This window comes from Dromiciops gliroides, chromosome 3 (assembly GCF_019393635.1).
Source record: "Dromiciops gliroides isolate mDroGli1 chromosome 3, mDroGli1.pri, whole genome shotgun sequence".
Lineage (NCBI taxonomy): Eukaryota > Metazoa > Chordata > Mammalia > Microbiotheria > Microbiotheriidae > Dromiciops > Dromiciops gliroides.
The window spans coordinates 637401499-637414634 of NC_057863.1; the positions used below are offsets into that span (position 1 = coordinate 637401499).

The following is a 13136-nucleotide window of genomic DNA, read 5'->3' on the forward strand; positions in this document are numbered from 1 at the left end:
CAGGCAATGTCTTTTGCCTCTTTCGCTTAATAATTGAAATTTTTTGTTTGTTTTGTTTTGTTTTTGGTGAGGCAACTGGGATTAAGTGACTTGCCCAGGGTCACACAGCTAGTAAGTGTCAAGTGTCTAAGGCCAGATTTGAACTCAGGTCCTCCTGACTCCAGGGCTGGTGCTCTATCCTCTGTGCCACCTAGCTACCCCGATAATTGAATTTTAAAATACATTTTTTAAATAATTGAAAGTTTATTGAATTGAATTAAACTGAAGCATCTTGACAGGGTTCTATAAGTAGTAAGGAGCAAAGCTGGAATTCAAACCCAAGTTCTCTGACCCCATTTCCAGTATTGTTTCCATGGTAATTTGTTGCTTCAAAGGCAGCTATGGTTTCTGAGAGGTTGCCTGGATTTCTTAGAGTACAATGTTTGCCACATAGTAAGTGATTAATAAATGCTCGATCATTTTTCTTATGGAGCCACTAAGTGGAGCAGTGGAGAGAGCTCTGGGTCTGGAGTCAGGAAGACCTAAGTTCAAATCCAGCCTCATTCACTGACTAGTTGTGTGGCCTTGGGAATCACTTACCCTGTGCCTGCCTCAGTCTCCTCGTCTGTAAATTGGGGATAACAATAGCACCTGCCTCCTAGGGTTGTTGTGAAGATCAAATGAGATAAGAATTGTAAAGCGCCTACTTAGCACAGTGCCTAGCACATAGTAGATGTGATATAAATGCTAGCTATTATTATTACGATTTATTAGCTATTATTTCTATTGAATGTGTCAAGGATAAAAATTCAGTACTCACCAAATTATAGACCCATAGTAATGTGGGAAGAACAGTGTATTTGGACCTGGTTTCAAATCCCACTTCTGCTACTTGCTTACCTGTGTGACTTAACCTCACCGGTTCTCAATTAGGTAATCTTTAAATGAGGGGGTTAGGCTAGGTCATTTCTAAGGTCCCTTTCATTTCCAGTTTGATGATCTCATTTAATCTTTGGGCTAGAAGGATGCTCTGAGATGATCTAGTCCAATCTCCTCACTTTACAGTTGGGGAAACTGAGGCCCAGAGCTTGCCCTTCACCCCCAGTTAAATGATTTACTCAAGGTGATAGTGGCAGAACCAGAATTATAATCATTGAATCTTAGATCTGGGAAGGATTATAAGGTTCAATTCATACTTGGGCAGGAGTCCCCTAGACAACATTCCCAACAAAGTGATCATCTGAGCCTTAAGCCCTCCAGTAATGGGGAAGTCCATTCCTCTAAGGGAGTCCATCCCACTTTTGGACAGTTCTATTCATTGGGACAATTTCCCTTGTTTGGAACTGAAATCTGCAAGATGGTAACTTGGAAAAAACATTGGATTTAGAGACTGTGGCCCTGGGTTTGATGGCTAACTTTGCTATTGTCTATGTGAGTTATTTCATCTTTCTAAGGTCTAATTTTCTCATCTGTAAAGTGGGAAGTTGGGAAGCTGGGTGGTACAGTGTGTCGAGTGCTGGGCCTGGAGTCAGAAGGACCTGAGTTCAAATCTGGCCTCAGACACTTACTAATTATGTGACCCTGGACAAGTCACTTAACCCTGTTTGCCTCAGTCATTCACATGTAAAATGAGCTGAAGAAGGAAATAGCAACCCACTTCAGTATCTTTGCCAAGAAGACCCCAAATGGGATCATGAAGAATTGGATATGACGGAAATGACCGAAATACAAAAATGGGCGGTGGGCTGGACTCAAGGGCCTCTGAGTTCTCTTCCAGCTCTAGGGCTAAGGGCCTATTATTTTATGATGCCTGTATGCCTCAGTTTTCTCATCTGTCAAAATGAGGGGATTGAAGTAAAGAATTTTCAAGGTCCCTTCCTTCTCTCAAACTGGAAACTCACATTCTCTGCATTTAGACTTTTGAGGACAGGCCAAACTTAGAACAGAACCAGGTATCTGGAATTCTGGGCCATAGTATTTTCTATAAGATTCCACTGTTTCCAACAGTGTAAATCCTCCTGTCATTCTCCCAGTCTAGGGTGGTGCTGGAGCCAGATAACACAGGCTCCTGAGACCCAACTGTTAAATTTTCAATGCAAGCATTTACATCCCAGAAATCGACTGGGATGATTTCCCTGGGAAATAATTTTTATAGCCAGTGTTTCTGATAAAGGCCTCATTTGTAAAATATATAGAGAACTGAATCAAATATATAAGAATACAAGTCATTCCCCAATTGAGAAATGTTGAAAGGATATGAACAAGTAGTCTTCAGACAAAGAAATCAAAGCTATTTGTTGCCATATGAAAAAGTGCTCTAAATCACTATTGATAAGAGAAATGCAAATTAAAACAACTCTGAGGTACCACCTCATACCTATCAGATTTACTAATATGACAAAAAAGGAAAATAATAAATGTTGGAGAATATGTGGAAAAATTGGAACACTCATGCATTGTTGGTGGAGTTGTGAACTGATCCAACCATTCTGGAGAGCAATTTGGAACCATGCCCAAAGGGCTATGGGGCTGTGCATACCCTTTGACCCAGTAATACCATTATTAGGTCTGTATCCCAAAGAGATCATAAAAAAGGGAAAAGGACCTACACATACAAAAATAGTTACAGCAGCTCTCTTTGTGGTGGCAAAGAATTGGAAATTGAGGAAATTTCCATCAACTGGGTAATGGCTGAACAAGTTGTAGTATATGGATGTAATGAAATACTAATGTGCTATAAGAAATGATGAGCAGCCAAATTTCAGAAAAACCTGGAAAGACATAAGTGGACTGATGCTGAGTGAAGTGAGCAAAACCAGGAGAACATTGTTCACAGTAACAGCAACATTGTATGATGATCAACTATTGATAGACTTTGTTTTTCTCAGCAATACAATGATCTAAGACATTTCCAAAGGACTCATGATGGGTAATACTTTCCACATCCAGAAAAAGAATTGAGGAATCTGAATGCAGATTGAACCATACTATTTTTACTTTTTCTTTCTTGAGGTTTTTCCCTTTTGTTCTGATTCTTCTTTCACAGCATGACTAATGCAGAAATATGTTTAATGGGATTGTACATATATAACCTATATCATATTGCTTGCTCTTTTGGTAATGGGGGATGGAAGGGAGGGAGGAAGAAAAATTTGGAACTCAAAATCTTATAAAAACGAATGATGAAAACTATGCTTACATGTATCTGGGGAAAAATGTAAAATATTATTAAGGGAAAAAAAATCAGGACTTGACTTATTGTTTTCTTAATCATCCAGGACTTGAGAAGTTATAGAAAAAATGTGAATAATGCATATTAATTTTTTTTTTTTTTGCGGGGCAGTGTGGGTTAAGTGACTTGTCCAGAGTCACACAGCTAGTAAGTGTCAAGTGTCTGAGGCCGAATTTGAACTCAGGTCCTCCTGAATCCAGGGTTGATGCTTTATCCACTGCACCACCTAGCTGCCCCCAATGCATATTAAATTTTAAAATGTGCCTTGTGCGACAGCTAGGTGGTGTAGGAAGTCAGCAGGACCTGAGTTCACATCCTAGCTGTGTGACCCTGAGCAAGTCACTTAACTCTGATGGTCTCTATCATCCCCAAAAGCCTGCCCTGCATTTTCAGAGAGCCAGTCATCAAACATTTACTAACATACCCTTGCCCCAACCTACATGAGAAGCTAGAGTTGGTGGGAGACATATGATTCTGAAGGCCAAACATCTTTTCCTTTTCTGATTCCTGAGCTCTTCAGCCCTGACTAAAAAGTCATAGGAACATAGATTGATTGATTGATTGATTTTTTTTTAAATGAGGCAATTGGGGTTAAGTGACTTGCCCAGGGTCACACAGCTAGTAAGTGTTAAGTGTCTGAGGCCGGATTTGAACTCAGGTACTCCTGAATCCAGGGCCAGTGCTCTATCCACTGCACCACCTAGCTGCTCTGTCACCTTCTTATTGCTAGAAGGTATATCTGCCTTATTAAGAAAGCCCAACATCTGTAGATTTATTTATTTTGCTATGACTCCCACAAACCATTGAGTTTGTGGTCCACTAAAAATACCAGATTGTTTTCAGACAAGTTGATGTCTATGAAGAGCCCCTGCCTCTCCCCCAGCTCCCCAGGAAGTGGGCTTCTAGGATGTCTAGGATAGACAAGGCCTTTACCTTCACTAAGATCTTGCCTTTCAGCTTCTCGGGAGATGGCAGAGTGGTGGAGTCGTCCTCACTGCTCACTGAAGACAAGTCCAGTTTGTCTCCTAAGATGTCAGTCAGGTACTGCGCCATCTTCTTCTGCTGAAGGACACTGCAGTGGTTCTCGATGGACAGGATCACTGGGTATCTGGGAGGAGGGGGGAGGAAGAGGGGGCATATAAGAAGAGGAGCTGACTCAAAGAAGTAGGGGCAGGTGCTGGACCCCTGGCACTCAAGAAGAGGGTAGAGAAAAGGGCCTTTGTCGGGAAACTGGAACAAAAAGGAGGGACATAGGACTCTAGGAGTGATCTAGGCTGATGAGGGTCTGGCAGCAATTACAGGCTTTTCAGAAAATGTACATGTTTGAGAGGAGGGGGAAGGAGAGAAACAAAGAAGGATTGAGGGAGGAGGGTCCACAGAGGGAGAGGGAAAGAGAGGGAAGGGAGGAAGAGGAGAAAGGGAAGGAGGGAGGGAGAGAGGAAGAGAGAGAGAGAGGAAAGGAGGGGAAGAGGATAGAAAAATGGTAGCAGGAGAAGAGGAGAAGAGAAGGGGAAGAAGGGGAGACAGGAAGAGAGAAGCAGAGTGAGCAGGAAGAGAGACAAATCAGAAAGAACACGAGAGCCCCCAAAACTACAATCATTCAACTAGAAAGCATTTATTAAGCACCTATTATATGCAGGCAGGCAAGAGTGGCAGGGTTGCCTGGGTCATGGATGTAGGGGCAGAAGGGCTCTTATAGTCATCCTGGACAACCTACTTATCTAGTCCGGGGCCCCTCATTTTACAAATGAGGGAAGTTGGGCCCAGAGAGGTGACCTGACAGCTTAGCTAGTGTGTATCTGTATCTGTGTTTGTCTGCCTGCCTACCTTTCTCTCTATCTGTCTGTCTGTCTATCTATCTATCTATCTATCTATCTATCTATCTATCTATCTATCTATCTATCTATCAGCCTGCGTATCTCTCTATCTGCCTCTCTATCCATCTATCAGCCTGCCTATGTATCTATGTATCTATCTATGTATCTATCTGCCTATCTCTCTCTTTATCTTCTGTCTGTCTCTCTCTCTATCTATCTATCATCTATCTATCTATCTATCTATCTATCTATCTATCTATCTATCTATCTATCTATCTATCTATCTATCTATCTATCTACCCCTCTCTCTATCTATTCATCTATCTATCAGCCTGTCTGTCTGTCTATCTATCTATCTATCTCCAAGGTAAGACTTGAACCTCCACCTTCCTGATTCCCAAGCCAGTCCCTCTCTCCAAAGAGGCAGCATGGTGCCAGAGTGGACCAAATGCTGGACCTGAAGAAGGCAAGACCTAGATTCTAATCATGCCTCAGACTCTTACTAGCTATAGGGCCCTGGGGGCAAACACCTCTCTGTGCCTCAGTTACTTTGTTTGTAACAATGAGAATAAGAGCAGCTCCTGCCTCCCAGGCTCCAAAAAGATGTGTGGTAAGCACTCCATAGACCTTAAAACTCGATGGAAATGTCAGCTATTATTGCTATTACAATTCACAGTCTCACAGCAGAATGTATTATTGTAATCACATTATTATGTAGACATTATAATAGCAATGATTTGCATTACACTTTAAGCACCTTCTTAAAAATCCTTTCAGTCCCACACCATCTCACCAGCTCTATGAAATTTTTACCTCTGACCCCCAGAGTCAAGTCCACTTAAAAACATTAAGCTCCTCTTGGGGGTGGAGACCCCTTTAGCCCCCAAGCAATGATATTTTCTCAATCCTTGTCCTTCTTGGTTTCTTTCCACCCTCTGACATTGTCAATCACCCTCTTCTCACCAATACTTTCAACTATCTAGGTTTTCAGGATACCCCCCCCCTCTCCCTCCCTCCCTCCCTTCCTCCCCCTCTCCTTCTTGCTCTCTCTCCCTCTCCCTCTCTCCTGGTTCTCCTCCTACCTGTCTGAACACTCCTTCTCTGTCTCCTTTGCTGGATCTTCCTCAACAACATGCCCATGAATAATGAGTATCCCCACCCCCACCCTGGGCTCTATCCTGGACCCTTTTCTCCCTTATCATCTCTCTCTCTTTAAAAACTTTTGCATGTGTGTGTGTGTGTGTGTGTGTGTGTGTGTGTGTGTGTGTGTGTGAGGTAATTGGGGTTAAGTGACTTGCCTAGGGTCACACAGATAGTAATTGTTAAGTGTCTTAGACTGGATTTGAACTCAGGTCCTCCTGAATCCAGGGCCGGTGCTCTATCCACTGTGCCATCTAGTTGCCCCCTCCCTTATCTCTATGCTGGTGATTCTCAAATCTACTTATCCAGAGCCTTAACCTCTCTCCTGACCTCCAGCCTCAAATCTCCAACTGTCTAATGGACCATATGAACTGTATCTTCTACAGACGTCTTAATCACAACACGTCCCAAACTGTACTCATTATTCTCTTTCACACCCTCCACACCCCCATCTCTTCCTAACTTCCCTATTCATGGAAGCTGCCACCATCTCTTCAGTCACCCAGGCTCACAAACTAGGCTTCATTCTCATCTCCTCACTATCTCTCATCGCTCATTTCTCATCTACCTGTCATTTGTACCATTACAACATCTCTCGATGGCAGCTAGGTGATACAATGGATAGAGCACTGGGCCTGGAGTCAGGAGAGTTCATCTTCCTGAGTTCAAATCTGGATTCCAACACTTTCTAGCCGTGTAACCCTGGACAAGTCACTTAACCCTGTTTGCCTCAGTTTGCTCATCTGCAAAATGAGCTGGAGAAGGAAATGGAAAACCACTCCAGTATGCTTGCCAAGAAAACCCAAGACACCACTGAAAAAAACAATTGAACAACATCTTTTGAAAATGTCCCCTTTTCTGACATTGACCCCATGCTGGTGGAGGCCCTCATTACCTCACACCTGGACTATCATAATAGCTGCTGGGTGGTTCTGCCTGACTCAATTCTCTCCCCACTGATAGAACAGTAACAGCTAATAGGTACCTATTAATAATATTAGTGTCTTTAATAAAACAACAGCTGACATTTATGTGGGGTTTTGCTGTTACCTACTTTAATATTATCTCATTTGATCCTTGCAACAACTCTGGGAGATAGGTGTTATATATATATATATGTTATATCCCCATTTTAGAGTTGTGGAAACTGAGGCAAACAGAAATTAAGTGAATTGCCCAAACTAGCACTGCTAGTTTAGCGAGACTGGATTTGAACTCAGATCTTCCTGACGCCAGTGTTCCACTTTGCTGCCTCTTTGCAAACAAGGAATACTTCACATTTGTTTCAGTATCCCCAACCCAGAGCACAAGGTTCCAGAGACATTGGTCTCTTTGCCTATTGCTTGAACACAGCACCCTATGTCCTGACTCAGTGCCTGTCCACCATGGCTGGAATGCTTTCTTCCCTATCATGTTCATCTCCTGACTTCCCTGGGCCTCCTTCATAACTCAGCTTAAATCCCACCTTTGGGCCTTTCCCATCCCTTCCCCTGCCCACCTTCACTACCCTTTGTCTGATATCACCTTTCCTTTGCTCTCCCTATATCTCCTATGTACCACTTATTTACATGCAATCTCTCCCATTAGAATCTGAGCCTTTAAGGGCAGACATTTTTTGTGCCTTTTTTTTTTTTTTGGTAGCCTCATCACTTAGCACTGCACCCAATATATAGTAGGTGCTTAATAAATGCATCTTGATCAACTGATTGCCTGGCACGAAGGGAGTGCTTAATAAATGCTCGTTAAATTCAAGCATGGGCTCTTCAAGAGCTTGTCTGTCACAGACATTCAGAGCCTTGTTTGCCCACTCCAGGAATCCTGCTAAGCCACCAGCCTGCGCTGAAGTTGCCTATCTCTCTGATTATAATCACGCCTCACTCAGAGCTGGGCCCACCAATTTATGAAGGTGTCACTCTATTTTTAATTCTCAAATTAATCTTGCTCCATTTTTTTTTCTTTCCTGGTACAATTAACACTTCCTTCCCAGACCGAGAGCCTCCATTAGACAAGACTTGAATGCACAAGTCATAATAGGCAGTCTATTTTGAGAAACTAAATTGGAAATTTTTTTAAGAGTGTCTTGTAACCAAGCTGAGTGATAACAAAGTAGGGCTGAAGGCTGTGTGTCTCCTCTGGGGTAATTAATATGGGCACCATGATAAATGGGATTATTACATGTATGTGGGAGGCTGTTTGCCCACTGAACCTCAGACACAGGCAGACAGGTGCACACACCCAAACAGGTGGGCACGGATATGCACACTGAGAGGCACACATGTGTCCTCCCACCACATCCAAGTGCAGATTTCTCCTCTTCCTCATCAATAAATCACTGTCTTCATTCCAATTCAGAATCACAGAAGGTGAGGATCAGATAGGACCTTCTCAGCCAACTGGAGTGATCCACTCCCCCCACCATCTCATCCCCCAAAACACCCTCCACACATTCTACCCTTCCTCAAGGCACAGCTCTGACCACCCCCCACTCCTCTGTTCTAGAGGGGATCTCTGCTCAAGAGCATTCCATGGGAGGTCCAGAGGAGATCAGGGCTTCAGAGGGGAGGGGGAAGGAAGGGGCTCATGAGATGCTTGCAAAAGTGATTTCAGGAGAGAGGCTTTTGGCCAAATGGAGAGAGTAGAGCACAGGACCAAAGGGCTGAATCAGAGACAATGAGAAAGGAGATTATTGGGACCTGGTTTTATTTATATGTGTGTGTGTGTGTGTGTGTGTGTGTGTGTGTGTGTGTGTGTGTGTGTGTTGGGGGACAGGCAGTATAGCCAGTGTATGTATGCGTGTTTGTCCCTAGCTCCAAGGACCAATGGGAAGGGCTTCTGGATATCCTATTACAAAAGGAGAAGTTATGATACACTCTAACTAGAATATCAGAAGTCTAGACATTTTTCTAGCCTTGACCCAAATGGACCAATCCCATGGAGCTATTGATACCTGTTTGCCATACAGAATGACAGAATTTGAGAAGTCGGAGGATCTCAGTGGACATATCAACCAAGCCATCCTTACCCAAGTATCCCAGCCACAACGTGCCTGACCATTGCTCCTCCAGTGGGGAAACCCACCACTTTTCAAGACAGGCCACTTTGGGACAGTGCTAATTGTTAGGAGGGTTTTCAGTTTGCTTTGCTTATTTTTACATTGTGCCTAAATTTGCGTCTCTCCAATTTCCACCTTGTTGATCCTGGCTCTACCCCTCTAGGGCCAACCACAGAAAGGCTAATATCTCATATCACAGCCATTCAAATATTTGAAGACAGGTATCATGTTCTCCCCCTCCCCCCTTCTTTTCTTTGGGTTATTAAGTCTTTTTTTTTTTTTTTTTTGCAGGGCAATTGGGGTTAAGTGACTTGCCCAAGGTCACACAGCTAGTAAGTGTCAAGTGTCTGAGGATTTGAACCCAGGAACTTCTGAGTCCAGGGCCGGTGCTTTATCCACTGTGCTACCTAGCCGCCCCGGGTTATTAAGTCTTAATATGGCATAGGTTTAAGGTCTTCTCCTCCTGATTGCTTCCTCTGTACATTTTCCAGGTTACAAATGTCCTTCCTGGAATGTGGTACCCAGAGCTAAATCCAATACTCTAAACTATTGGAGTCCGACCAGGGCAAAGGAGAAAAGGACCATCACCTCCTTAATCTTAGATACTGTGCAGTCACTCACTGTTGGTAGCTGCCAGAATAAATGTATGGCTTTAAACTGGAAGGAAAGTTGTCCCAACTCCCTCATTTTTACAGACGAAGAAATGGAAGCCCAGAGAGGAACTTGCCCAAATTCACTTAAGGAGTTAGGATCAGAAATGAGATTAGAACCCAGCCTCAACTTGTCTAGCTATGGAGAAATGGACCCAATATAACCTGAGGCCCCCAATGACTCCAGGGGCCACCACTCACTCATTCTTGATGAAGGCATATTTGTTGATCGTCTCGATGACGTCTTTAAAGAGGATCTTGGAGGTCAAGGTATAACCATGGTGCACGATGGGTTCCCCGTCTGGTCCATCCCAACAGTCCACTGAAGAGGGGCAAAGATCAAGAGCAGCTGATGGGTAGCACAAAACCCTTCCACAACCCCCACTTCAATACCTTTCTTTCTGCACTCCTTTGTCCCCACTACTCTTCATGCTCAAGTCCAATCATATTATTCTCTTATCTCCATTCCACCCCCCTCCCATCCCTAGCCCTTGGTTCACATTGCCCCTTTACCCCCCCCATCCCCCATCTTCATTTATTGAAATCCCTCCCTCCCTTCAAAGCCTACCTCAGATGCCATCTGCCTATGAAGGCTCCCTGACCCCTTGATCCCACCCAGATAAAGTGATCTCTCTCTCCTCACATTTCTCCAAGCACTGTGTCTGGATATCTCCTTAACCCCTCTCATATTCTAACTTGTAGCACAGTCATTTGAGTATGTGTCCTCTCCCTGCCTTCAAAACAAAAAATATTATAAACTCCAAAAGCAACAACTATATGTTTTTTTAAAAAGATTTTAACACTGAATATAGAATCCTGCACATAGTTATTTATTAAATGTTGTGCAGTATGTTGAACTGACTAGTCACAATCCTGTCCCCAAATCTCTTCCTTCCTTTAAAAAAAAGAATTAAATATTTCAATTAGTTAAATCCCTAAGCCCTCAGGGCTGGGGAGGAAACTAACACTCACTCACTCTCTCTCTCTCTCTCTCTCTCTCTCTCTCTCTCTCTCTCTCCCTTTTGCTTTCCCTCCCTCCCTAATAGAGAAGGCTGGATCCAAGTCCAACATTTCAAGACTCTCAGCACACTGTAGGTGCTTAATAAATGATCTTTGCATGAATGAAAGAAAACAGAGAAGATGAATCCAGCAACATTTATTAGGCACCTTCTCTGTGCTAGGCACTGTGCCAAGTGTCAGAAATGTAAGAAGATAATTGAACCAGTTCTTGCTTTCTAGATGCTTACATTCCAATAGAGGAGACAGAGAAGGAAATAGAGAATGTATATAAAGGGAAGGGAAGGTCATTTGGAGAGGGAGGGCGGCTAGGGAAGCACCAGGTAAAACTGTGCTTGAGCTGAGTCTTGAAGGAAAACCAGGATTCCAAGAAAGGAAGCTGAGAAAATATCACATTACACTGAACTGACGGAATATATCTTGTATTTATTTGTCGTTATTCTTGTTGTTTCCTCCATTAAAATGTAAACTCCCAGAGGGGAGGGACTCTGCTTTTTGTCTTTGTACAGCCAATGCCTAGTACAGTCCCTGGCATACGGTAGACACTCAATGCATGCCTGTTGGGCTGGAGAGGAAGTGTTCAGCATGAGAGCAGTCCACAGTCAGAGAATGGGTCAGTGCCTGGTGGCAGGGTCACCAAAAGAGATCCCTGAGCCTAAAGCACTGGACCTCCAGTGACCCCACTGCCCACAGGAGACCTCAGGCCAGGGCAGACAGAGTCTACGCTTACTAAGTCCTCTGCTTAGCCTTGCAATATAATCTCTAAGACCCAGATCGAATGCTGTCCACAAAGGGAAGGAAGGCGGGCTGAAAGTAAGGCGTGGCTAAGACAAAGAGATGGAAAATATCTTCTACACCTCTCCCAGAATAACCACCCTCAGTCATATCTGAATAGAGATTTGTTCTTAGAATAAAGCTTTCATAGCCATTTTCTCAGTTGCCCCTCATCACCCCCTTGAAAGTGCCAGAGCCAAAATTATTTGTTATGATGATGATGAATGAGTCAAGATAAATCGACTTAGCCAGACACGCAGTTATTAGTGGCAAGGTTGGGAATTAGATCCAGGTTGGCAGAACACTCTCTTAATTCTCTAGAAGAACCAGGAAGGCTCTGCCAAGGAATCCCACAGGTCAGGGACAGGGTTGGTACCTCCGGCGATAGACCACGCTACCTCTCACCTTCCACACAGCGGCAGCCAGCTTGTAGGACCCATGAGTACATGTCCACTCGAGACTGGGACATGAGCTGGTCCCCAATGAGGTAGGTATTATGGGAAGAGGTGATAAAGTAGTAACTTAGTGGGTAGGTCATGTCCTGGTTCACTTGGTAGTGCCTGGGGTTGAAAATGTCCCCTTCTGGACTCCTGGTGTAGTTGGTAAAACCTGGAAGGGACGAGATAGACACGAACTCATATCTGAAAGTGACACAGCAAGAACATTACCTAGAGCATTTGGAAAGAGGGGAGGGGATGGGAAGAGTGAAAAAGTTAACAATAACTGAGATTCATATAGCATTTGACATATATTATCTCATTTGATTCTCACAAAAACCCTGAATTCCACATGTCATTTATTATCCCTATCTTTAGATGAATTAGTGGAAAGAGGTCTGGATTTTGATTCTGGACATGGATTCTAATACCGCCTTTGCCATTTGCCACCTCTATGACCTTAACATTTCTAGGTCTCAATTTCTCAACTGTAAAATAAGCAGAGTAGACTATATGACCTTACTGGTCCCTCCCATCTCAATATCCAAGAGACCTGCCAAGGATCACACAGTAAGTATCTCCATCAATGGGGTGGGTAAGGTGGTGGTGAACAAGCTGCCCTTTTTTTTTTTTTAACAGCACCCTAGTTTGATCTATAGACTATATGAGGCAGGATTTGAACTCAATTCTTTCACACACTATGCCAGCATGCATAATCTCAAAATATTAGCAATAGAAGGCACCTTAGGGATTACAGAATCATAAACCTATAGCTGGAGAGGATTTGAGAGGTCATCTGGTTCAACTTCCTTGCTTTACAAAGGCAAAAGCTGGGGTCCAAAGGACATGAGTTACCTAAGACCACACCGCATGTTAGTGGCAGGGCTAAGACTAATAATAATTTCTTTTTTAAGTAATAATAGCTCTGGGAGGGGAGGGAGGGAGAAAAAATTGAAACTAAAAATCTTATAAAAACAAATGTTACAAACTATTTCTACATGTAACTGGAAAATAATAAAATACTTTTATGGGGAAAAA

General features: G+C 43.3%; 1 protein-coding gene across 5 annotated transcripts in view; it reads right to left on the bottom strand.

The window, feature by feature from the left end:
• PLCH2 (phospholipase C eta 2) overlaps positions 1-13136 on the bottom strand; it is a 250225-nt gene that overhangs the window by 51394 nt on the left and 185695 nt on the right. For all 5 annotated transcript variants that reach the window (XM_043994784.1, XM_043994783.1, XM_043994787.1 and 2 more), the window contains exons 7-9: positions 12067-12270; positions 10072-10192; positions 4145-4319 (exon numbers count right to left, since the gene is read on the bottom strand). In XM_043994784.1, the coding sequence (XP_043850719.1) occupies positions 4145-4319; positions 10072-10192; positions 12067-12270 (500 nt within the window). The remainder of the gene's footprint in view (positions 1-4144; positions 4320-10071; positions 10193-12066; positions 12271-13136) is intronic.